The 27,393-nt window shown below is 32.9% G+C and overlaps 1 protein-coding gene across 6 annotated transcripts; it reads left to right on the top strand.

Annotated features, from left to right (window-relative positions):
• The first annotated feature begins 2,462 nt into the window (after nucleotides 1–2,462).
• On the top strand, nucleotides 2,463–26,926 carry LOC129802844 (mitogen-activated protein kinase kinase kinase kinase 3). 6 transcript variants are annotated; one of them, XM_055848983.1, is made up of 10 exons: nucleotides 2,489–2,840; nucleotides 8,172–8,592; nucleotides 12,552–12,650; nucleotides 12,729–13,082; nucleotides 13,226–13,286; nucleotides 18,580–18,618; nucleotides 21,313–22,185; nucleotides 22,518–22,990; nucleotides 26,309–26,435; nucleotides 26,501–26,926. In XM_055848983.1, the coding sequence occupies exons 1-10, from the start codon at nucleotides 2,736–2,738 to the stop codon at nucleotides 26,598–26,600; spliced, it is 2,652 nt and encodes an 883-aa protein (XP_055704958.1). In that variant the 5' UTR covers nucleotides 2,489–2,735; the 3' UTR covers nucleotides 26,601–26,926. The 6 variants fall into 6 exon arrangements, with proteins under 6 accessions (XP_055704959.1, XP_055704958.1, XP_055704957.1 ...); XM_055848982.1 differs by having other exon boundaries at nucleotides 12,729–13,091; XM_055848981.1 differs by having other exon boundaries at nucleotides 12,729–13,118.
• Nucleotides 26,927–27,393: the final 467 nt, after the last annotated feature.

Raw genomic sequence — 27,393 nt, 5'->3', positions numbered from 1 at the left:
ACACTTCGGTGACAGTTCCTCGAGATGCTCAAATCTCCCAAAAATCTCCTACATTTTAAATTTGAATATTCACCGGAAGCAAAATGAATAAAAACAAATAACTGTAGAATAATTTCCCGTCAAATCATTGCTCTACCTGCCGATTTTACTCGGATGTTTTTTGAATTGCAAAGGTATATTCTACTAGTACATTCAGAGAAAATCTGTAGATTTTCGGCAGAATTTCTACATAGAAAATCTGCAGATTTTCGGCAGAATTTCTCTCTAGAAAATCTGCATAGCCTTCATTACTTCACAAGAATATTGTTGATTTATCAAAAAACTGCAGAAGTTATAAAGAAAATGGTATGCTCTGCTTAACAAGCATTACCGAGTACACATTTTAGATAACTAAAAAGATGCGAGCAAAAATACTAATCTCTTAAAAATCACCCATGGAATGATACAAAAAAACACGAAATTTAGGTCGACACTGTGTTAAAGATATCACTTCACTATTCTCTACTTATAACACGACGTCGCAGATTTTTTTATTTTATATAAACACTGTGAAATCACCAAGAATCACTCTATTTTGCAAAATTCAGTGAAAAATATTCCATCTTTTCATACACAGCTGTCTGGAAAATCTGGACTGTAGAAAAATCTACAGAAAATCGGCAAAATATCTACAGAAATTCGTCAGAGTATGCACCAGGATTCGTCAAAAAATTTGAAAAAAAATCTGACGAATTTTGTCCAAAGCCCAAATTCGTAGGAATATCTACAGATTTCTCGGCAGATTTTCGGCAGAGGTGTAGATATTTTCTGCAGAAAACTTAAAGATATCTGACGAAATTATTTGACGGGTTTGCAAAGATTAATTAATTCTATTCATAAATGAAAATATATTAATTGTTCCTCGGCTAATGAATTTCAAATAATTATAATATAATAAATTTTCATTAAAAAACACCTTTAACTAATTTGACCACATTGGGTATGATATTAAAATTTCCTAGGATAAAATATCGTCCATATATGCCATTAAGCTTAATAATTTCCTTAAATCGATTTTTCATTGTTAAATTTTAATATTTAATCTTATTTTACAGCAGACCTGTGCTCGTTAAAAGTCGTGTAATATCGGAAATTTTGTGTTGATAATTTTAATGGAGATTACAGATAGCCATACTGGTAACACTAATCCCGCTCATTCACGGTGCCATGATAAATATTTTTGCGCCAAAATGCATAACAGAAATAAAAACTCATATAGAAAGAAATTGTCTTCTTGATATCTTTGTCGGAAGACGGATAGCTGTTCACGAGACATCCTTTAACTTGAATCTTGCAGAAATACAAAGAAATTAAATGCAAATATCACTTCAAATGGAAAGTTCTTAAATCGCGCGCAATTCAACTGTGAGAGAGAGATAGAGACACAAATAACTCACTTTACAAACGTCTGGAGGCGCTGCGGTTGCCCCCTCTGTAAAATACCACAAAATATTTTCTTCGATATTTTATGCTTCTTAGCAGGTCGTGTACCTTCTTCTAATATGTACTTTTGCATTCCTTATTAACCAAAATAATGTTGTACCAAAGGATATTTCTCAAACCTATCCTGAATATTGATAAAGAATATGAGTCTTCCAGTTCAAAATTTCATCCCAATGTTTTTGTTGTAATATCGACAATAATTTACAATTAACTCAAATAACTGTATTCAACTAAATTATTAAAAGCATTTTCTTGTGAAAATGACTTAACTCTAAGGAATTAAACAATTTTCATATTAAAAAAACCTCTCATTTTCTCTACGTGAATTTTCGCGGCATTTCGAAGAATGCCAACAGGCACCACCAAATTCTCCTCGGCTTTTCTTTTAGCTCAGGTCTGGATTAAATTGTACTTTGAATCAAATTCCCGTACCTTCTCGCAAGTCATAGTGGTAACATACTTCCTTTTCATTTTACACGACCATAATTTATGTAAACGTTCAGGAAGAAGCACATAAATATGATTTTCATTCACCAAGAATACGAACTTTCTAACATAACCTCACAATTGACATTTTGAATCCAAACGGCGTTCGAATTTGAGAGATTCAGATTTGAGGCAGGGACTCTACTGTACGTCATCACTAGCCCGATCTGGCCCACCTTATTATATTTTTATTTTTTCTATTACAATTGTTTGACACCTTTTAGTCTTTAATTCAAGCGAGAGTTTCGTTAGAAAATGCTGTTGTTGACATTTTGCACGTTAGATTGTGTTTGTCGCAATTTTTCTGATAAATTTTGTAGATTAATTTCGATAATTTCTAAAAAAAAATATTCTCCTAAATAATTCTCCTAACTCCTAGATCAAAATTTTCGGACCTAAATTCCCATTTGAATCTCCTAAATCTAGGGAAAATTTATAGGAGTTGGCAACACTGAAAGAGACAATCGATTATTTTACTTGAAAACTTGCATGCCAGTCCCCATTGGCCCCTCTGTGGATGGTGTTGTGGAACTTGTGGATATGTCAGTGTTTTGATGGCGTTTTTGGTGATATTTTTCTCAGCTCGCAAAATTATAGCTTTTTCAGCAAAAATAGCCAAGTGCTTGAGTTAAAACCGGCCCTAAGTGATGGGCAAGTGCATGGTGGTGTGATATAAGGTGTGAAAATTATGCAAAATAGTGGACAAATTGGTGTTTTAGTGTGGTGAAGATAAGCCTTTAGCGGACGTCGACGAATGCAGAAAAGAAATGGCAGCAGCACTTCTCAGCTCAGATATTTCCCGACGAAATCCCCAGAATGAGTATGAGTTGATCCAGAAGATTGGCTCCGGAACGTATGGGGATGTGTACAAGGTGAGATCCCATAGGGACAGGGCAAAAGTGGTGTGATTTTTCCCCGAGGGCAATTTCGGGTGTTTTCTTTGGAAAAAAGGGGCGAGTCTTTCGCGCAACTGTCACTTTCTTGGGCTTTCTCCTCCAGCCGCCCCAGAACACTCCCGAATCTCCAAGGTTATTCGACACTCCGTCAAGTGGCTCGCTGAGATTCCATCATCCTCTCCAAACCACCTCGGATAATCATTTTCAATAGGAGTGTGGAACAAAAGAGCCCGCTTGGCACTCTATTCACCTAATTCTTTTGTACCATGGAAACCTTGGCATTCTCTTATCATGCCCCCATTCCCTCTGTTTGGTGTTATCGAAGCCGCGCAATTGATTCTTGCATTCATTCACCAAAGGTCGCCTTATGATTCTATTATTGTGAACAAGGGAGAAAATCACTTTCCCCCATTCACGCCACTTTTCTTGATGGTATTCTCATTGACTGGAAAATACATGAGGATTGTCTGACTCTTGCGCTTTCTTCAATCTTGTCTTAACATTTTTCTGTAATCGTCTTACAAACTCTCCTCACGCTTCAGGCAAATACTTTTGTAAAGCAAGAAGAACACTAGTCACGCTATTTTTTCTAAATTTAACTTTTTTTTTCAAAGTATTTCAAGAATTTTTGATTGAAAATTACGTAAGGATTAAGGATTCTTAATATTTTTTTTTGAAGACACTGAAATACATTTAAATTTAAATCTTCTTTGGATGTTTTGAATGCCTTTTTAAAAACAATTTAAAAGAATTTATAAATGTATAATCGATAAAAATCAGACCACTTTTTGAAACTATTTTGGATTTGTTGGAATAATTTCTAAAATTGTTGAGAAAGTTCCACTTTGTCGTGATCTTCGTGGTTTTTTCCTTACGTCCATCGCCGTCTTAGCGGTATTCAGGTTCAGGGAGTTCCGTTTTCGTTTTATTTTGAAATTATTGTAATGGTAAAATTAGCTACTCATGGAGACTATCCAAAAGCGTTAGTTTTAATGCGAATGCATCTTCTAAGATTCGACTATTAAATTTTCTTTTTCGATTTATCTATAAGATCTGTCAACTAAAACCTTCTCTATAAGATACCTTCTCTATAAGATAGGGGTGGTCTGATACTTCAGCGTTGAAACAGGATATAGAAGCCCGAAATACTTCTGATTCATTCAAGAATATAGTCAATTGCTGGTTAAACCATTGCAGCTTAATGGCAGAGCAATTGTGAACTATGCCACGTCCTAGAAGCCAAGATTAAATAATGTTAAATTGAGATAAATTAATTGAGATACCTTGTTTGGTATAATTTTAATTAAAAAATGAATAGGGGAGACTGGGGCAAAACTTGTCAAAACGCATAATTCTTTCACGAACTCTGAGAAAACTTAACGTTTTATAATGAGCATATTCTTATAGGAAATTTACTGCTCTACAACATTGCAGAATACTATTGTCCTCAATCTGGAAAGAAATATGATTTTCGAATCATTTTCTAAAAGTCGATTTTGTGGATATTCTCAAAATTGCTGGGGCAAATTTTGTCAGTCTTCGGATAATTTGTGACGATTTACTCTCGCAAACGTTAAAAATATCAAATAGACATATTTTTATAGAAAATTTATTCCTCTACAACTTTGTCGAAGATAATTTTTCTCTGTCTTAATGAGAAATGTGCTTAAATTGAGCTAATCAGTATTGATATTTTCTGTAAGCCAAATATTCCAAAAATTGGGCTCAAAATTTCATTATTTTATATTTTACATAATCCTTCCTCGAATCCCTTGAAACTTTGTGAGTTTAAGAAGGTTCATGAAGGCTATCTATAATAAAAATTTCAAGCCTCAGTCTCTTTTATTTTAGAAAATAGTGAATATTGAAATTTTCGTTTTGAAAAATTTTGCCCCAACCTCCCCTAGTTTTTCATATTTTTTTTACTGGACTAGGATTTTGATATAAAACTTCAACCTAGCTAGAACCTCTGCATAATGCCCAACCTGCCCAAAGCACAACAGCTTTTGTTTAGTAAACATGTTTTTAACATTCACTCAGTCAGAAAAATAAACGAGTAAAACTTACTCGAATCGATGTTAAATTAACTCTTTTTCGTTGTATACTATAAATAAACTATAAACTGTATACTGTAAACTATATTTTAGAGTTAATTTTACTTCTATTTAGGTGTAATATTCAAAAGAGTTGTATCAACTTTTTTGTTCGTCCAACCAATTTTTTGTGTCCGGTGTAATATTTACAGCGGAAAATGGGCTTATATTGGTAGGGAAAATCTCTATACAGGTAGGCATTTGGTCCAACCTTTATAATAATCGCCACTGTATTTTCATTTTCCTTCTGGGGAAATCAGAAGGATTTCCAGGAATTACTTCAGGTGGGATTATGAACCTAATAAGTGAGACATTTTTTTGTCCTAGTGGAAAAAACGCTGCGATTTATGTGGCAGTCAGAAAAAAAAATCCAAAACTCAGACATCATTTCACAGTATCAAGCATGGTCACTTTCCCCTAAATAACTCCTTTTAAGAGTGAAAATAACTCGTTTTAAGAGTTAATTATAACTCGTATTAAGAGTTAAATAATTCTTTTATAGAATAAAAATAACTCTTTTTCAAATATGAAAGTGGATAGATTTTGCAATTTTATGTTTTCTTTTATGTTATCATTTCCTTTATTATTTTTTTGTTCTTGATGTCAAGTTCCCCATATTCCGACATATTCCGTACATATATATGTACTGCTCTCTCCGTAGAGTTCGGGCAGTAATATAACTAAACTGACCCTATCTTGTTCATAAGAGTTCTACTTTCAAGTTTTACAAAATTAAATAGTTTCAGGAAATATTCGCTACATACAGTGAGTGTCAATAGTTTGTTGCCTAATGGATGTTTGAGAAATCAAGTGAAAAAAATGATAGAAAAAAATACTTTTCCAAATTTTTCTTTTTGCAGATGAGTTCCTTGTAATCCGTAGATATTATTTATAATTTTCAAAAAAAAATAATTAATTTTATTTCATATCAAAAATAATTGTTTTCCAAAAGTTGGTCATTTTTGAAAAATCAAAAGTTTGTTGCCTCATTAAAAAAACTAATTCAAAATGGTGAAAACGTGCAACCAACTTTATGTAAACCGGTTACATTTTGAGCTTATGTCATTTGATAGGCAAATGGTGGATTTGTACATTTTTAAGGCTGTCAATGTTAAATATATAGGTGTAAGAGTGATGATAAATAACAAGAAATAATCAGTTTTTTGATAATTCATAATTTAGGTTATAATGGCAAATTACAAAAAGTTGATGTTTGCTTCAAAAATTCAAAGTCGGCTGGTTACAGAAGGCATACAGGCTTCAAAACCAACCGCAATTTAATGAAAGTGGTAAGAATAATTACTTGGTTTGCAGGTTTCCATTGGTAAACAAAACCAATCTGGTTAAAAGGTTGTAAATTCACTTGGAGCATGCTAAAAACGTAAAAATACAACCTCTTACGCAGTTTGGTTTTGCTTACCAATGGAATCTTGCGAGCCAAGTACCTATTCTTATATTTTCTTTCATTTTGAGTTTGATTTTCGAAACATTTGAAGCCTGTATGCCTTCTGTAACCAGCCGACTTTGAATTTTTGAAGCAAACATCATGGGGTTACTATCAGAGATACCTAGAATGCGGTTATCGACTTTCTGAGTCGAAACCCTGGGTCTACCAGTAGCGTTTTTCAGATGTACTCGTGCCTCATAACTATAATATTTGACCATTTTATGTATAACTTTTCATGAATTTCCATAAAATTTGGCAATTAAGCGACGCCTATTCCTTCCAGCAGTATCTCTGGACAATATCCCACCTTTCAACTTTTTGTAATTTGCCATTATAACCTAAATTATGAATTATCAAAAAACTGATTATTTCTTGTTATTTATCATCACTTTTACACCTATATATTTACCATTGACAGCCTTAAAAATGTACAAATCCACCATTTGCCTATCAAATGACATAAGCTCAAAATGTAACCGGTTTACATAAAGTTGGTTGCACGTTTTCACCATTTTGAATTAGTTTTTTTAATGAGGCAACAAACTTTTGATTTTTCAAAAATGACCAACTTTTGGAAAACAATTATTTTTGATATGAAATAAAATTAATTATTTTTTTTGAAAATTATAAATAATATCTACGGATTACAAGGAACTCATCTGCAAAAAGAAAAATTTGGAAAAGTATTTTTTTCTATCATTTTTTTCACTTGATTTCTCAAACATCCATTAGGCAACAAACTATTGACACTCACTGTATAATCGTTCTATACGTCCAAAATAAAAAATCAGTATCATAAAAATTATATTTGAGTTGAAAACGATCCAAAAGACAAAAAATTTCAATGGTAATTTATTTTTTCAAAAAACGCGGTCGTGCGATTTTTTTTCATTTTTAGATATGTTTTATAGATTATCCAGGCAAACATTTCGTCCATATACGAAAATACCGTTGATTCCTAATAACGGGTTTTCAAGGTCAAAGGTTAAAAAGACACTAGAGTGCGCAATTATCAAGCAAATGGGGTCATGTTTGGGGTCGTTGGAAAGGTCTTGGAATTTCCGACAAAACTAAACCAGTTTCAATCGGTTTTGAATCGGTAATGAACCGGTTCATAACCGATATAAAAATTTTATCTGAAAATCAATCCTATTTTAAAACTATTTTGGGGGATCTTTTGAGAGATTTATGAATCGGTTCAAATCGGTTGAGAATCGGTAAACGGTAAATGATGCGAAAGTATTTTTGCGGTATAGCATCAAAGTCACGAGTTCGAGCATTTCGCAAAGCCTGGGATACTTTGCCACCCCTTTTTAGTTGGTATTCATAAACTAGGATTTTCTAAGATAGTTTGATACAAGAATTATTATTTAAGAAATTTAGAAAAATCGTTCCCCGGCTGACACATTAAGTACTTATTAAGTACTTAGTAAGTACTTAATTTAATGCAATGCTTTTATTTGAAGTATACTTACAAAATATATGAAAATGAGCAAATACGATTAACACCTTACCCTGCGTTGGCCGGGACTCTGCAGTAATGCATATTCTTTAAAAAAAAATCAATTTTAAAGGAGATATCCTGGAGTTTTAACTGAGACTTTTCACAATTTTAATTTATTCATTTAATTTCCCTGTTTAAATTTATTTCTGTTTGCCAGTCATGTAAAATTTACAAGACCGTAAAATAATTTGTAAAATAAATAGTTTGACAATATTCGTGTAGACGTCTTTATGGAACATATTTGCTTGTTGCTTTCTTTCCAGGCGAAACGTCTGCAAAGCAATGACCTTGCTGCCATTAAAGTCATCAAGTTGGAGCCCGGCGATGACATCCAAATTATTCAGCAGGAGATCATCATGATGCGAGATTGTCGGCATCCCAATATCATTGCGTACTATGGGAGCTACCTGCGGCGAGATAAACTGTGGATTTGCATGGAATATTGTGGGGGAGGGAGTCTCCAGGATATTTATCAAGTGACAGGTCCGCTGACGGAACAGCAGATCGCCTACATGTGCCGGGAGACTCTCAAGGGTCTAGCTTATTTGCATTCCCGCGGGAAGATGCATCGAGACATCAAGGGAGCAAATATTCTTCTGACCGAGAGTGGAGATGTCAAATTGGCCGATTTTGGTGTTTCAGCACAAATTACGGCCACAATCAACAAGAGACGCAGCTTTATTGGTGAGTATTGTTTATAAAGTACATAAATATCTCTCTCCTCTATATAGATTTTTTTTCTGTTGAAAATCATAATTTGATGAGTTAGAAGTGAAAAGAGAACGTGAAAAATTCTTAAAAATTACTGGAATATCTAAAAATCAATTTTAAGAAATTGTAAGAAAATTTTAGAATCAATAAAATTAATTTAGGTGAAATATCCACAAGTAGAGTTGAGTAAAAATCTAGATAAAAGATTATAATTTGTGGACATTATGAATTTACGCATAATAAATTTTATAGACGCGAGTGATTCACAGCCGTGAGATTAACAAAAGTGGAGCAAGAATTGAGAGAGTAGATTTCCATTAACTGATTCACTGAATTGATAAGGAAAATTTTGCTTATATAAGGCGAGATTTTTGATGAATGTGACTACTAAACTATTCTCACATAGCATTTTGATAAGACTGTGGGAATTTATCTCCAGTCGTCCAGTCTTTTCAGGAAGGAAAATCACTTGTTTTATTATTTGATTAATTGACAATTTATATTTTCAATCAATAACAGGAATTTTTGTTTGCGATAAGATAAGACAAAATTGTTCACGGATTTCTCAATAACATCAATCTTTACAGATGTTTTGATTTCAAAAAAAAGCTTTTCTTTAATATTTTGTTGCGTATTACCCTTCCTAGGGTAGCTGTACAGGGTACTCAATACGAAGTGAGTGCCTCCCCAAATAAAGTCTCCTTGATAAGGTTTTTTTTGGCTACCTCTCAGTTTCCCTCCAAGTATTATTATTACACTGGAAGCAATTTTCGTTAAAAATTGCATTTTTGACAGAATTTTGAAGTTTCTCTCTGCATCAGTGCAGACGATTTCCTAAAAAAAAAAGCAATTTTTGATGAAAATTGAGAAAAATTTTCGTCAAAATGGAGCATTTTGAAGCAAATTAATCGCACATGTGAGCGAAGGTGTCGTCAAAATGCTCGATTTTGACGAAAATTTCTCACATATAAGGGCAATACTAGTTTATAGGTCTACAACAATCCTTTATAAGAGATTGGTCCTTTTACATTCCACGAAGCAAGAAAACAATAACAAAATGTATTTTCATCTCTGTCAGACTATTTTTCCCAAGTAATTGAAGAACTAAAGTTACTAAAAATCCATTCCCGACAGCAATTCGGATAACCATTGCCCAGGAATAAATCATCTAAAATAACTCAAATTGCGTATGATGTATAATACCATGGTAAGGAATGGGTTAAGAGTAAGAAAAGACGAATAGAGAGGTGTATAGTTGATAATACGTTCAGTAAGATATTACTGTTCGTATGTAATTGTTTTCTGAACTTTCTTACCCATCCGAAAAGCAATTCAATCCATTTTCTATGCGTGCCAATTGTTATTCGGTCAGTTTTCGTCAGTCAGTTTTATATGACACCACCAATATGTGTAGAGACCAAAAAGGACCCATTTTTAACGTGTCTTTGCGCATCATTAGATACTTTTAAAAAGATCTTGGAAGTTGTCTAAGATGGCTTTTTACTCATTTACAAAAATTACCTTTAAACATTCTTAATAATATCCTTTTGAAGGTCAAAAGGAATTCAGTCTTAGGAAATGTATTTTTCATGTAATTGGTGTATAACTTAGATTCCTTTAAAATGTTTTTTAGTCTTCAATAATTTTGTAACCGGATTCAAGCAATAATAAGCAGCAATGAGAAACAATAGGGGAAACTGGGGCACCACCAAACACTAATTTTTATTTCTAAACTACTTGGACTATCTCGACAATTTCTTCAGTGAACAAGCATCCCTATAATACCTATAAATTTCTGTAAGTCTTGTCCTCTGAAGTCGAATATCTGATTAAAAAATCGCAGTGTTGGGTGGTACCCCGTGTTTGGTGGTACCCCAGTTTCCCCTAAGCAATTTTGGTCTGACATTCAATTATTTTATTCCTACTCTCTTTTTATTTGATTAGTTTGATATAAATTGCTTGTGAGCCGTTTAACTTAAAAAAAAGCCTAAAATGCGTTTAACTTTTTTTTACCATAACAAATAATGAGAAAGTAATTTTGGGAAATAACATTTAGTAAGTCACGAGTTAGAATAGCTTTGACAAGCTTTGACGCTTTGTCATCCCCGCAAATCTACTTTTAATTTATTTGTGATTATACAAACAAATTTACACGACACTATGGAGAATTTTTCATACAATCAAATAGCGATAAGATGTCTAGATGAATTGCAAATAATAAAAATATTATTAATCTAAAAAAAATCATAACGTATTTCAATTACAAATTGATAATGTTCATGTCGTTTATTTGCATAGTTCATTTCTGTATTTACAATGTTTTATTGATAAGCTGCATTGATAATATTAGTACACCCAGTGCCGGGATTATGCACATTTTCGGAACCGAAAAAACGCGCGAAATGCCATTATGCATCGAGAAAATTTGCATACCCGCAGGGGCTTTTTTTAACCCTTTAACGACGAGACATTTTTTATGAACTGAAAATCAACAATAAAAATTTAACCGATGAACAAAATTAATGAAACATCTTATATCTTACTTTGGACTATCCAACAGAGTCAAATTCGGTGCATTTTTTTTACCTCTACGAGCGATAGGGACAAAAATAGCCTAAAAATTTAAGTAATTTTTCTGACTATACCAATGAATAATCATTTTCAGTCTAATGAAAAATATTACGTTTAAGTATTGTAGTTTCTTTTTCCAAAACGGTTTTGCTTAAAAAAAAATTGGAAGTATAAAAAATAATTAAAAATTATTTTTCAATATGAGAGTTTAAAATTCGTCATCTTAAATATTTACTTTATAGCAAATAGCTGGAGACTTGCAAAAAATATCCTAGATTCATTCAATCTTCTACTTTGCAAATACGTGCAAACATAAGAAAAAAATAATTTTGGTAGTCAGGAAAAATTATTTTCTTTATGGAACACCGGTGTTCCAATCGTCCTTAAAGGGTTAAATAAATAGGCCGTAGAACGAATTTCACGCGGAGTAAAAGTAGTCAGAACACAAAGATTCAACTTTCTAAAAGAAATGCATTAACAAACAGTACTTTTGGCCAGAATTCTTTAATAAAATTTGTTAGAATATTTAAAAAAAAATTACTTTGATAAAAGAAATTAAAATTTTATTCTGAATAATAAGCATAGTGTCTTTAAATTTCCCGCATCACAAAAAATAGTATACATTCAGGCATATTTCAAAAACGATTTCCCAAATTTAATTCCAATGGTAGGTGCACTTCCATAATTGTATGTTCGTAATCCCGTCAGGTCCATAATACCGGGACTGAGTGTATCAACCTTATTTAGTTATTGGGATTTATTAGGATGATGTAAAAAGAGCCCAACAGAGATAGATATACATTTTGTTACAATTCTCTCCCTTCGCGAAATGTTATGTCAAGTTCTTGCACAAAGTTCGCACGGAAAGTTGAACATTGCGGTGATTTTGATAAAAAATTCTTTCATTTTTTTTTAATTTTTTTGTCACCGTTAGGACACATGTTAAATAGATAAATAGTGCATCTCCAACTGACTATTTCCAAATGACCTAAAAAGAAGGAAAAATTTAGTTATTATGAAGGTTTGAACCATGCAAAGCATGGGCACTTTCCCCTGCTTAACTTCAAATTTTAATTAAATACATCTGGCCCAAATTTTATATCAGGAAAATTTCGTGGAATTTAGTTCAAAATTGGATTGAACTAAATTAAATTTGTTGTGATGTTTAAAAGAAGAAGAAGAAGAGTTTGACAGAATGAGATAGACCATATGCAAAGCGTGTGAGAAAGAAAAGGGATTTGAATTTCGGCTTCTTGAAATTTTCCTGATCTAAAAGGTGTGCCCCGGAGCCATAAATGATAATGTTCAATTTAATCTTTATGTAGAAAATGTTGTTAAAGTTAGTATTCAACTCTGTTTAGGTACTCCATACTGGATGGCCCCTGAAGTGGCCGCCGTGGAGCGAAAAGGTGGTTACAATCAACTCTGTGATATTTGGGCATGTGGTATAACAGCTATTGGTGAGTTTTTCTTTTTTTTTCAAGCAGGAAATTTGTTCAGAAAAAAGAGATTGTTTTTCCTTTCTGTATAAAATACAGAATTAGCTGAACTACAGCCGCCGATGTTTGATTTGCATCCGATGCGAGCGTTATTTTTGATGTCCAAGAGTGGCTTTAAGCCACCAACACTGAAGGAGAAGGAAAAGTGGTCTCCAACTTTTCATTCCTTTATTAAGACAGCACTGACGAAGAATCCTAAGAAAAGGCCAACAGCTGAGCGTCTGCTGCAGCATCAGTTTGTTGAGAGTGAAATGCCCCTGAGAGTGGCTCAGGAACTTCTGCAGAAATATTACAGTCCCAATCAGTTCTATTTCTATTCGGATGGAGATGAGGAGGGAGCTGTGGCGAATGTTCCGCAGCGAATTGCCAGCAAAATGACATCAAGATCCAATGGTATTGCAGGTGGACAGAATCATACACTTAAAGCTAGTAATTATTTACACTACATTTTCATCTTGGTTTTTTTTTTTTGCTTTTTTTTCTTTTGATTTGGGTGATTGACAATGAATATTCTTGTATTCTTTTCAATATCTCAGCTCCACCAACTCAATGGAATGCAGATCGCTCATCGAGTCCTGAAACGTTACCAAGTGATATGTAAGTTTAACTTTTTTTTGTCAATTTATTCAATATTTCTTTTTATTTAATGCACACATTGTCTTTCTTTTTCCTTCACCCGAAAAAAAGATCCATTTGCATCATTATGTTCATTTTTATTTCACACGTTTAATTTTTTTATTCATTTTTAAATTTGTTTTATCAATGTGCTTTAGGAAAGTGGGAGGGATCAAATAAAATGTGAAAAATTCCACAGGTATTTTTCACAAATGATTTTTGTTGTCTTTTTTTTATTTCTTTTTTTGTAGAAAAATATTGGGGCGCCCCAAATTGACTGGGACAATGATTATGAACATGTCATTGAGGTCAGAGAGTGATAAAAGAAATTTTTATAATTGAGAAAAATCCATAAATTTTAACTTGTGTTTCCTGCACTTTTTTTTTAACTGGCCATGAGTGTGTGCTCCGATTTTTTTTACAGCTTTGAAGCAATAAATGCTTCCTAAGTCCGATTAATTGAAAAAAAAACGAAGTAAATTTATAACCATGAATAGAGACGCTTAAGCTCCAAAGAGATGGGGAATAATTTATTGGAAAATTGCTGTAGAAAGAGAAAATGGGCTTTTCTCTTTCATGTGCAGTGTTTTAATGGACTTTGGTATGATGCGTGATTCTCGCTGGAATGAGAAATTGAGCAAATACCAGAGTCATAGCTGTGGCCTAATGTGGGTGTTACAAATCATTTAATTCATGAACTACAATTGGGATTCTCGTCAAATTTTCTCTACGACAATTGGGAATATTCTTTGTCGTTCTTAATATATTTTTTTTCGTTAAACTACTACACACTGCTACATTTTTGAATATATAATGCATTTTACATTAATTGTCTTAACTTTGCTACTAAATACAAATTATTAAATTTAATGTATACTTCCGTAGATGAACGATAAAATTGTCCCGAAAAGGTTTTGCTGGAAATTAGAAATCAACCATGTTTTTTTCACGAGAGATTCTGGAAGATTCTGGGTGTACTTTTTAAAGACTTTTGTCTAAAGGTTGGGATAAATCATCTTTAAATCCTTGCTCTACAGAGTAACTTCACCGATTTTTCATCGATTAAGGGTTATGTGGGTCACACGGACTAAAAAAAACAGAATATTTTCTTTACATTTTTTAACATAATAGAAAATAGATGGCAAAGCGTCCCAGTTTTGCGGAATGCTCGAACTCACGAGATAGAGCTCTCCGTGAATTATTTTTTAGCACGGTCTTTTGGTGCTTACTGGTCTACAATCGATTAAAGTTATTCATATCATAAGTCACAAAAGTATTTCAAAATCAAAAAAGAAATGTGAATAAATGATCCTTCAAGGATGTTCTGGCTAGAGTTAGAACCGTACGGACAAATGAAAAATCTAAATACGAGAAAGATAAGTCATTTACGGACATCTAACCCATTTATTACCGATTTCAAGACCTTTCCAAAAAATACAAATTTAACCAAATCGGTCGAAAAATAGACCCTCTAAGTATAGTTAAACTTTGATCTCCAAAAATTTAACATGATGATTTTATTGGCCCATAGGGGCCATAAGTGTCTGGACCGTTTAGACGAAATGTTCATTTGGAGTACATCCAAAAACATAGTCAAAAATTAAGAAAACCGAAGAAACCGTTTTCGAAATAAGCCAACATAACATGGTTTTGGAGGAGATGGAGAGAGGCGGGGGAAAATAAAAATTATAATGATATTTGGGTCGACTTATGGGAAGGGGGTCATCGAAGATCAGAAATTCGTATCTGTTACCGTTTGCCTTGGCCTCTAGTTGGGTTGAAATGGACAGAAAAAAATAATATTTAAAAAAAAGTAGGTAATTTACGAGTAGGGGAGACTGAGGTAAAATTTGTCAAAACGAAAATTTCAATATTCACTATTTTCTAAAATAAAAGAGACTGAGACTTGAAATTTTTATTATAGATAGCCTTCATGAACCTTCTTAAACTTACAAAGTTTCAAGCGATTCGAGGAAGGATTATGTAAAATAAAAAATAATGAAATTCTGAGCCCTATTTTTGGAATATTTTACTTACAAAACAATATCAATACTGATTTACCGTTTAAGCTCCAGGACATTGGCTACTTGAAAAAAAGGCGATTATATAACTGCACTCTCTTTGAGTTTAAGCAGTAAAATTATTTAATTTCAACCTCTTAAGCATAAAAATGATAACATTTCAACTATATTTTCTAAAATGTTTATATAAAAATCTTAAAAATTCAACCGTTGGGACCTGATTTTCGTAGGCCTTATTTGAAAAAAAAAAAACATTCTTTGCGGTGGACAAGATTAATCAGAGTAAATGCATCTTACGTCAAAATGAAATTCTAAAGAATCTGAGCTAAAACCAAATAGTTCCTGTTATCTGATGAGCCAAACTTCTATTTGAATGGTAGATTTTTTATTGCCTGGATCACAACTTATTTTACAAGATGAAACGTGGTGTAAAATACGCCAAAAACGTAAATTTTTGTATAAAAATCTCCTGAAAATCCACATTTTATTTTTTAATTTTTTCAAAAATCCACCGTTTAAGAATAATTTAATATTTGGTTTTTTGACGTCAGATGAATCTACTCTGAGTAATCTTGTCCACCGCAAAAGATGTGTTTTTTCAAAAGATGTGTCAGACCCTAACGTGTAAATTTTTAAGATTTTTAACTGAAAATTTCGAAAAATATAAATTGATTAAATATATTACTTTTATATGACTAAGAGGTTGATTTTTTTTATTACTTTGAAGTAAAATTCTAGAAAATATCAAGTTATTCAGGTTTTTTTTATAAACGTAAAGCCCAAAATAGACACAGGGATCGGCTTAGGGATCAGCCCGAAAAATGAGGATTAGTGTCGATACACTAACGGGTCAGCCCATAATTTGGAGGATCAGGCCGATCTTTTAAATTCATGAGGTCTGGTGAAATTACGCGGAATTAGGCGACATCAGCGCCAGTGCTGAAAATATAATGCTTCACTTTGGGGGTTTTTGTGTGCTTTTCGAAATGCCAATTGGGTGAAAAAACATGGAGACTGATCCTTTCTGTACGAAAAATCCATTGATATTGCACTTAAGAAGTCTTTCAGCAATCAAAGTGTGCACATTTAATAGAAATTTACACTGAAAACGCTAATCCTTAATCCTAAATCCTCAGTGTATGATAGTTTAGACTGATCCTTTATTGCCAAATTTTACGAGCTGAGTATTCTCTAGGATCAGCCTGTGTCTATTTTCAGCATAACCCTTTAATCAAGGTTAAAACACGGTCAAAAGTCCAAAAAATGCCTTTAAAATGTCAATTACTTACAGATGGTGCTAGAAAATTATAGACAAAAATCGTTGATCAATATTAACTTTTGTGGAGGGTTCCCCTTAAAAACGCCTTTTGGTATCTCTTGCCGATTAGCTTATATTTAATTATTTGGCTTCAGGGAGAGTGAAGTTTACATAATTTTGTTCATTCCGGAGTAGAGACAAGAAAATTTTCTGCTTCTACCCGGGATTGAACCAGAGACCTATGGCTGTCTAGGCGAATGATCTGACTACTGACACTGACTAGACAGCGAAGGGTTTCCAGTTCAAACTCGGATGAAGGTGGGAATTTTTCCTGTCTCTACTCTAGAAAATACTAACTTCTTAGGATTACGCCCCAAGTTCAAACAATATTGTAATCAATAAATCTATTCAGAATAATCCCGATTTTCAAAATTATAAAGAAACAGTGTTTTACCTTGTCTTTTGTGTTAAAAAAAGTTTCGAAATTGACACTCTGAACATTTAGCTGACAAGGATTTGTAAATTTTCGAAATTTACACTATACCTAACTGGAGATTTAATGATCTTTAACAAATATTTCCTTTAGATGGGTATTTTATTGTAAAATATTCACTCAATAAACCCTGTAATCATCGTATTTGAAACAGTAAAAAATTGTATTTTAAATTACTGTTTTTCCTGTGATAGAGTTTATCAATGAAAAATACAAAAGTTATTAAATATAACTCAAAGTGTTCAATAGATTCAATATTAAGAACATTCTTATCTATTTGCTTACATTGCGAAATTATTTGGTAATATGCGATGAGAGGAGACACGTCTTCAGTTCTATATCGAAAGTTGATTGCTATGCGTGTAGTTTCTGCCGATAATTCTGATGGGGAATATATTGTGCAAAAAATGCTGTCTATAGCATATTCTTCATGTGTATTGTATACAAAAATATAATCCTAAATTATTTACAAAACCAGTGAGAAATGAAATTAAACTTTTATTATTTTCGTAATCTCTAATTTATTAAAAATTATGAAATTATCTACGTTATTTTTTTATTTGCGAAATCGGGCGCATTTCAAAGGTTGAAGCTGTTCTCATTTTTTTTTAAAATTATATTTAACTGCCGCATAAAAATCTTTCCTTCGCGAGTTCCGGAGATGTAGAAAATTTACTTTTTGAGTTGTGAACCTAAACTAAATCCCGATGAGGTGTATATTCAACATCTTTTTCTAAGCCCAATTTCAAGATTACTCAGATTTCCCTCACTGTATCTCCTTCATTTGGAAAGTTAAAAAATAAGTGTGTTTGACCTTGAAAGGTCAATGTTTTTTGAAGGGTTCAACTAATCGAAAATCGGTGAAAATGCTTTGTAAGAGAGAGTTTAAAGATGATTTATACCAAATGCATAGCAAAAATGTGCTAGAATCTGGCAGATTCTGAAAAAAAATTACAGTTAAACTTCTTAAATGCGAAAACAGCTTTATAGTTAAACAAATATTGGGACTTTGCAAATCATTTCGGGATGCAAATAGATTTTCTTTCTATCTTGATTAATAAACAATTTTAAAGTTGTGTGTGGAATGCTGCAAGCGTGTTTCACGAGTTTTTCTGTTTTTATTTACGTTTTTTCTATGATTGATTTTCACGTGAAATTTTTATTTTGATTTTATTTATCACTGATTAATATTATTTCAATTGCTACCATTATTTCAATTTCAAACCAATTGAAAAAAAGAGAGAAAGAGAGAAAGAAGGAAAATTGAAATTAAGCTTTTTATTAATCACAATTATGCTACACTTCTGGAAATATTATTAAAAACGCTTTCATGAATTGTGAAATCTCTATAAATACACCATCGTATATTGAAATGTTTGATAGAAATTCTGAAATGAAATATTTTAAATATTTCCACAAGTGTTTATAAAAAGAAAATGCACTTTAAAAAAAATTGATTATTTCAAAGAATTTTTTCTATCTCTGTTAATTTTAATTTTGTAGGAGTCTATTGCAATATATTGATGAGGAACTGAAATTAAGGTAAAGCATAAGTAATTAGAAATTATCTATTTCCTTTTTTTTTAATTTTTATTCCCTTTTATTAGAATTATATTTTCCTTTCTGTCTATTTTTGCAAGAGAAACAAATCATTGGCGAATGAAAATAAATAAATATAATAGAATTAAGAATATTTCCCTCAGTAATAGAATCACTCTGTATTTGTTTTTATTTTGACTTCTCTATATCCAAAAATCTCACTTTAGCGTACATGCTACTTTAAGTGAGAATCAAAAGAAGCATTGAAAGTAATTTGGCATGCACATGTTGAAAAGTGTTTTTGCTTTTTATTCTGTAGATAGATGTGTAAATAAGGAAAGAGGAAAGAAAAAAAAGAAACATCATTTTGGCTTCACATTCCATTATTTGCTCTTTCAACTGCACCATGAATTTGCATTGGCATGAATTGTAACCATTTTGTAGACAAGATTCATATTACTCATTTTATATTACAGTGGCACAATTCTAGTCACAAGTTTATTTTGGGTGGAATGTCTACAAAATTTCTACTTTGTTTTTTAGTGTAAAATGAATACTTGACACTTAGGGGCAGCTTATTACAAAAACCAGTTCAAAGTTTTTGACAAGAGAAAATCAATTTTGATGGGAATTTTGGAAGTGAATTTTGGGGGGGGGGGGGGTCCTCTGTAGGTCCTAAATTTCTATCTCTAACCGTTTGGCCTGTAGATGTAGTAACATACAAAGTCACATACGGACAAACAACGTGACACAATTTCTCAGAAATTGTCTGAAATGCGAAGATTTATGGAGAAAAGTGGTTCCCGGGGTGGAAGGTGGATATTTTGTAGAGTGAGAGAATACGGAGATTATAATAATACTGCTCTGTCTGTGGTGTTCGAGTAGTAAAATATCTTCAAATTGGGTTTAATTATTTTACTTTAAAAATTATTGATAGTTTCCTAGCATTTCGCATGGGGTTGTTTTTCATGAAAATTTATCGTTTCACTGCCGGAAAAAATAATAAAAGCGTTTTAGAAGTTGCGTACCACGGGTCTTGGTCAAAATTCCGAAAGCCAAAATCCTGAACGCCAAAATTCCGAACTCCAAAATCCCGAACGCGGTAATCCCAAATGGATCAAAATACCGAAAAGCCAAAACCGCGAATGCACCAAATTTCCGAATGAGCTAAAATCCTGAAAAGCCGAAATTCCGAATTCTTAAAAAAAAGTGTCATAGGTACTCTGTGTTCTGTGTATTTGGGTAATTTATTCTACATTTTACACATTCACAGCGAACAGACTAGGCTTTTCAACATGGTCATTGCTATTTTACACCTTCATTGCTTTTACACGTGGGAAAAATATTCAAAAAATTGCGGCACCCAACCAATTTGTGCACCAATTTGATGTTTTTTCCATTCTCATAGACAATATTCCTTAAAAAGAATATGATTTATTTAGTAAAGTGATTTATTGATGCAAAAATTGGTTTAGTGCCGCAATTTTTTGAATATTTTTTCCACGTGTAGAAAAGCAATGAAAGCGTAAAAAAACAATGACCATGAACAGTCTGTTCGCTGTAATTAAGGCGTATTTAAAAAATGACTTGACAAATTTGCCCCCAATTAACGGCAAATGTGCATTATTCTTTGTACATAATCCCGGAATCCTGTGTACTTTTCTTACTTTTCTAGCAGTAAAACGACAAAATTTCATGAAAACAATATTGAATCATATTAATCTCCCTGATCTCTTCCAAAAATCTTGTCAAAAATGATTTTGATGTATTTTGTTCCAATTTTGATACTGTTCATGTTTTGACATAAAATTTTGAAGCAAAATACTTCAAATTGGATATGATTTGATCAATGTTCTTCAAAAATCCAGCTTTTTTGTCAAAAATTATCGTTAATATGCAGGTACTCTAAAAAAAGTTTTGTTAAACGAATAAATGGATTTCATTCATTTTTTTCAAAAAGTTATAAACTTTTAACAAGTAACTTTTAACAATTTTCTGTATGGAAGGACATTCTTTTGACAAACTTGTCTTGCTAATTTGACAAAACTTTTTTTCAGAGTACTTTTATGAGCACTTCGTCAAAATGAAGCATTTTGAAGTAAATTTCTTGAATGTTCGCGTAAGACCCGTTATATACTAGAGAAATTTATGCCCATATTTAAGCAAATTCCCTACGCTTGCCCAAGAAAAACTCCTCAAATGGACATAAATTTCGCTTGTGCATAGAAGCCATAAATCACATCAAAATACGTCAAAATTTTTCTCAAAAATTAATGCCGTATTTCTTCAAAAATATTGCCGTTCTACCCGAAAACAAACTTATACGGGCTTCAGACCTAAGGCTTAGCCATCTGGCTTAACTCCTCTAATTTCTTATCAGGCACGATGTTTTAGGAAATTGTTGCTTAGAATTGGACAAAGAGCAAATGATCCATTAGATTTGGAAAAATCAAAAAATTGCTTGTTATTTAGATTTTTGAGACCTTCGAGAACTGGGCTAAAGCTTCAGTCTGTAGCCGGCATAACAGATAGAATTGTGCCCCTGTAATATTGAAAGAGCGATGTGTAAAACATTGTGTAAATAATGAAAGAAAATCATTTTGAGAACTCATGCGAGATTGATTTTTGGGGAATAAATGAATGAATTTGTGGCGTGGATGGAGCTGAAGGAGATTGACGTGATGTATTTTCTTCAAGAGCGACTCTCCCGTTGATGGACACGAAAGATGGACTGGCAGGTGAATGTGCATGCTCTCATGCAATTGCATCGAGTAATCACAATGGTGGGGCTCAGGGAATGTCGGCGCAGATACTGGCTCCTCTCAGGGAGACTGCTCTCGTGGGATCTGACGATTGTGGGGACCAGAAGGTGATTTGTCGTGGGGAGACGAATCAGAATGGTGCTGTGGAGAGTCCGAGGAGGCACAGTTCGATGGATCAACTTGTGGGATTGCTCAATGAGATGGGTGTTTCATCGGGTAGGCATAGGAGTTTGAGTGATAGTGGTGGAGCTGCTGAAGAGGAAGAAGATCGTCCTGAAGCTGCCCAGCCAGATTTACTCAATAACACTCCTCCAGTACCCCCAAAACGCTCCCATCGTCGGAGACATACACCTCCCAGGCCTACATCGAATGGCCTACCACCTACACCAAAAGTTCATATGGGCGCCTGCTTCAGCAAAATCTTCAACGGATGTCCTCTGAGTATAAACTGCACAGCTTCGTGGATTCATCCGGAAACAAGGGATCAACATTTGTTGATTGGAGCTGAAGAGGGCATCTTCAATCTCAACATGAATGAATTGCACGATGCAGTGATCGATCAGGTTTTTCCCAGGCGCACCACGTGGCTCTATGTGATCAAAGATGTGCTCATGTCACTGTCTGGAAAGAGCTCTCAGCTCTACAGGCATGACCTCATAGCCCTACACTCGAAACAGACGCACAGGTTCTCGTTGCACATGAACAGAATACCTGAGAAACTTGTACCCAGAAAGTTTGCTCTGACCACAAAGGTGCCGGACACCAAAGGATGTACGCAGTGTTGTGTCACGAGGAATCCCTACAATGGGTGAGTTTTCTATGACGATAGAATCATTACATTGAGAGAAATCCGAAAAAGTTAAAATAACATTCCGGAAATGTTTTATTTTACCCTGCAGTATTGATCCAAAATCGGTGTAAATATTACCCTTTTTAGGTATATTCGGGGTTAAAGTTACCCTTTTTCATGTTATTTCTACCCTTAAAAAGGTGTAAAATTAACAATAAAAAATATTGATATATTTTTACACCTAAAAAGTGTTAAAGTTATGAGGAAAAAAAGTTAATCGCACCCTCTTTTTTTCTCAGTGTAGGAATTATCAATTTTATTCATTAATTTCTTTTATCTTTTCTAATTAGCTACAAATACCTTTGTGGGGCTCAACCATCTGGTATCTTCCTGATGCAGTGGTACGATCCTCTAAATAAATTCATGCTGCTGAAGCAGTGCGAGTGGCCATCGATTGGAGGTACAGTGCCTCCTCATACACCTGTCTTTGAAATGTTGATAACGCCCGAGTTAGAGTACCCGCTCGTGTGTGTGGCCATTAAAAAGGCCATCGGGATGACGCATAGTACCGTCAAGCTGGACTTGATTAATATGAACAGCGGTGCCAGTTGGTTCCACTCGGATGAGCTGGAATGCGATGGAACGGCCACAATGGTACCCAGAAGGGAACCGTTGAAGGTCGTGAAGGTGCACCAGCTGGAGAAGGATACAATTCTCGTGTGTCATGGCAACACAATTCACATTGTCACAATGAATGGGATGCAGAAGCAGAGCAAGAAACTCGTGTCACAACTCAAATTTGACTTTAACATCGAAAGTGTTGGTAAGTATAGAAATTTTTAAATATGCTTTTTTTATTTGTTCGAAATTTTGTTTTTGGAATAGAAGTCGAACGGTGAGAGATATCGACTTCCGGTTTTTGATGACCCCCCCATAAGTCGATAATATCTTGCACAGTCTATTGTCCTTTCCCTTCTTTTTTTAAAAGACTCCACAAAAAGAAGTTTCAAGAATAAGATAGAGGGAAAATGCGTAAACAGAAAACAAAAAAAAAAAAAACTTAGTTCCAAGTTTATTGAATAATTATTACTAATCTGCATTGTGACTATAGTTTAATAATTTCGTGTGTTATAGAGAAGATCGAAACGTTTCTAGTGATATTACATGTGTATAACTCCGAATTTATTTTACTCGTCAATGAAACTAAATGGGTTCAACTCTTGTCTTCCTTTCCTTTTTTTTCCTAAATTGATGTTTCGGAGGCGTTTTCCACCTTTCTCAAGTATAAATATTATTGGGATTAATATCTTGTCACAAAGATCATTACGCCTTAACTATCTTCTTGGCACAATGGAAGAGTGGACGATAATATTTATTTTCGAGGGGAAAATAAGAAGTTGATCTGAATAATAGAATAAAGTGTGTATCGGGCTGATTGAAATCGGGCTCTACCAAAGCAGTCATAATCTCTATATCAGTTCAATAATTTTTAAGCAGTCCTTAGTGTATCTAAAAACTCATACTTGGTCTTTGGGATATATGGGACCTAGATGCTTTAAAAAAAGGTAGACTGCTTTTACCCTTGCTAAGAACGCTGGGATCGGGAAGTGCCATCACACTATCCGGAAGACTATAATTCGGTTCTAAGAACTCAAGAGAAATGGAAAAGAAAAGTACTAGAGCTTTTCGAGAAACAACCCAGGAATACTTTGAAGCTTGGTCTAGAAAATCAAGAAGAGAACTAGTTTGATAACCTATAAAACATAGGCCCAAAGCTTTTAAATAAGGTTACGGCTAGGATGATTTACTAACGGATGGAGCATTTTAAGTCACAAATGGTATATTTTACTTAAATTCTTTATCATTTTTAAGTTTTAGATCCCACAAAGATAAATATAACATGAAATGGTAGCCACATATACAGAGAATATATTTTTATTGAATTTAAAATTTTACTGGTGTTACTGTGTTATGACACTTGCACATTAAAATTTTAATATGATTCACATTAATTGTCGCTGCTAAGAGTCCAAATGTGTAATTTGTGTGTTTGAATCATTTTATCTTCAAAATTTGATCTATTTGTTGATAAAAAGGTAGACTTGGCCCGCAAAATTTGATATAAATTGATTTATAGCATTAATGCGAAAAATTAATGTGATTTTCTCTTTAATTTTTTAATGTGAAAAATATTTATGCTTTAGGTAAATTTAAACTTATTTTTGCAGGCCAAGTCCACTTCTTTATCAATAAATAGAAAAACCCTAAATATTAAGTGACTCAAAGACACAAATAACATATTTGGACGCTCACAAGCGACAATTAATGTGAATCACATTAAAATTTTAATGTGCAAGTGTGATAACGCTGTTACAGATAGAAAATTTCTTAGAAAAATTCAAAAAAAATTGCGAATTTTACGTTTTTTTCATAAAGGTTTTAGGAACTATTATCCTCGTGCAATCATTATAAATTTTGTGCTAATAACATAACGTTAGATGCTCTTTCATTTGGTAAAAGTTTTAAAATGATTGCATTTGGTTTTATGCCAAAACTAAAAAACCACTTAAGAAAAAATATACCACATTTTTGTACAGAAAATGTATGAGAATACTCTGCCTTGGGTTACGGAAACTCAACGATCACCTTCTCAAAGCATTCCAAGGCTAATTTTTAAGGACAAGGAAACCGTCGTTAAAGATGATCTCAATCAGCTTCCTGGTATGCAATTTTACTCAGTATTTTTATAACGGGCAAGATGAACAAGGAAATCTACATTAAAGGGAGCCTCCAGAAGCGACTTTTACCTTTCTACCAAAACCATGAGAACCTTCCATTCTTTTGGTCTGATCTGGCATCACGCTATTATGCGAAAGCTGCCCTGGAAAGGTTCAGCAAGAACAATGTGCAATATGTATAAAACATATTATGATTCATTAAACTCCCTGTATAATTTACAGCTTGAGCTATAATTCTTGCGAGTAACGATATTATTCATAGTAATAATATGAATAATAATATGAGTAATAATGTTATTCGATATATTATTCATGAGTTCTAGATGGTTTACGTGCTTTGAAATATTTATATTTATACTGTGTAATTTTCGGGAGAGACAGACTGCTGCTGCTGCAAGGATTTCCTTTTTGATTTCTCCCTGATGCTACCATACACAGAAAAAAATATTTTGTAAAATTGTTCGTAAATGTTTGTGAAATCCTATGGCAGACTTACGAAATGCTCGTGAATCGTATGACCCACAAACAAGTTCGTAAAATTTTGTACTTTTTTCACAAACATTGTTCGTAAAATTATCATTTGATGAACATTTTTTTGTACTTTTACAAAACATTTGTTCGTTAATGTTCGTAAACACACAAAAAATGTTCGTAAAATTTTGTAATTTGTTCGTAAATTTTTGCCAGGTGGGGTAACTGGATCGTTTTTCGAAGAGTGCTACTTAAACGCTTGATTTTGGACTGATGAAATTCTTTTTTACTTCTTCTAAATCCATAGAATTATTCACTGCTTCATTCAGAAACATAATGTAAAAAAAAATTATCAAAAATATTAAAGAAAATTTATAAAATAATGATAATATTGAAATAAGTCAGCATGCACTAACTGGGTCGCCTTTTCGCTAATTCACTTTTAATTAAACCTTTAGATTTAAAATACTTTTTTTCACAAAGAAAAAACAATAAATGTTTTCAATCAACCAGCTATCATTAGCGAAAATATCACTGCTAGAAAATTTTTAGTGAAGAACCCAGCTGGCACAAGATTGAAATGAGTCGATTACACTCACTTATTTAATGGATAAAAATATTATTTTTGCTTTTTCTCAAACTTTAATAGTTATATTATGTTACTGTAGTGACTGTATTACGGAAATAAAAATATTATTTTAAGTGGATTAGTCATAAACGATCCATATAGCGAAGCGCCCAGATTAGCACACTTGTCTGTAGTGATCTTTTCAAAGGCTAATATGATCCAATTTGATCCTCTTATTTTTACCAGTGAAGACTTTCGCCCATTCCATGACCGTATCTATCAGCTAAAAACAATTAAAAAAAAAACTTTGCATTTCAATTAAATGCCGTTTTCTAAGTTTCTATTTTAATGTATTTATTTCAAGTTTGCCTGAACGACAGTGTCTTAGCATTCCATAAGCATGGAATGCAGGGAAGATCTCTGAGGAATGGCGAGATAACTCAGGAGATCACCGACATGAGTCGCACATATCGGCTTTTAGGGAGCGATAAGTAAGTTTTTTTTCTTAAATTGTAATTTGAAGGTTGACAGAAAAAATTTTGGTATTTGCGAACAGAGTTGTTGCGCTGGAGAGTCAATTACTGCGTACTGGATCTCTTGGAAGTGAAGAGGGACATGATTTGTATATTTTAGCCGGACATGAGGCCAGCTATTGAAAGACAAAGGCATGCAATAACATTCTTTCATACCGTTTACATCTTTAAAATAAAAAAATCACTGTTTTTTTTAATTCAGACGCGAGGAGTAAGTGTATTTAGTAAGTTTCTAATTATTCCCAAAAAAAAAATGTGGAATTGCAATTTATTGATAAAAGCACACAGAGAAAATTTTAGAAAAAAATTTATTGACTTTGCTAAAAGAGCAAAAAGAAAGCCACAATTTTCAGAAAGTTTCACTTTGAAAATAATGTTGTCAAATTTGTAAATAGTTCTTGATAAATGCGTAGATTAAATGTGAGAAATGTGAGGAGTTTAATATGAGATTTATTCGTTATTTTTTATTTAATTTTTTTTTAAACACCGAGTCATCGTTCGATATTTTGTATATTTTATATTTAAAGAAATAAGGCAAAAAAATCGAAAGGGAAATTGGGAAGGGTCGTAAATGCAAAATAAGCATTTACAAAATTGCAAATTGATATTTTTTGTTTTTAGTTTCAAATTCAATTGGAAGATATGAGAAATTCTTTTTTTTGTAAAAACTGTTGTGTCTGTTTCTGAAGCAAGAGTAATAAGTGAAAAAAAATCTAATAAATATTAATCACTAAAAAAAAGACCATTAAACGTAATACAAAAAGCAACTAAAACACAATGAAGAGAATACTTATTAATATTTTATTCAATAGTGAACAACATTGTAGTCACATTATCGAGTAATTCGTTGATGTATGTTTTCTCATAAAAAAAAAGTGAAAAATAGTAAAATTTTGAACAAAAAAAATACAATTTA

This window comes from Phlebotomus papatasi, chromosome 2 (genome assembly GCF_024763615.1).
Source record: "Phlebotomus papatasi isolate M1 chromosome 2, Ppap_2.1, whole genome shotgun sequence".
Taxonomy (NCBI): Eukaryota; Metazoa; Arthropoda; class Insecta; order Diptera; family Psychodidae; genus Phlebotomus; species Phlebotomus papatasi.
Note: the sequence above shows the minus strand (reverse complement) of the source record. Positions and strands in the feature narration are given on the sequence as shown.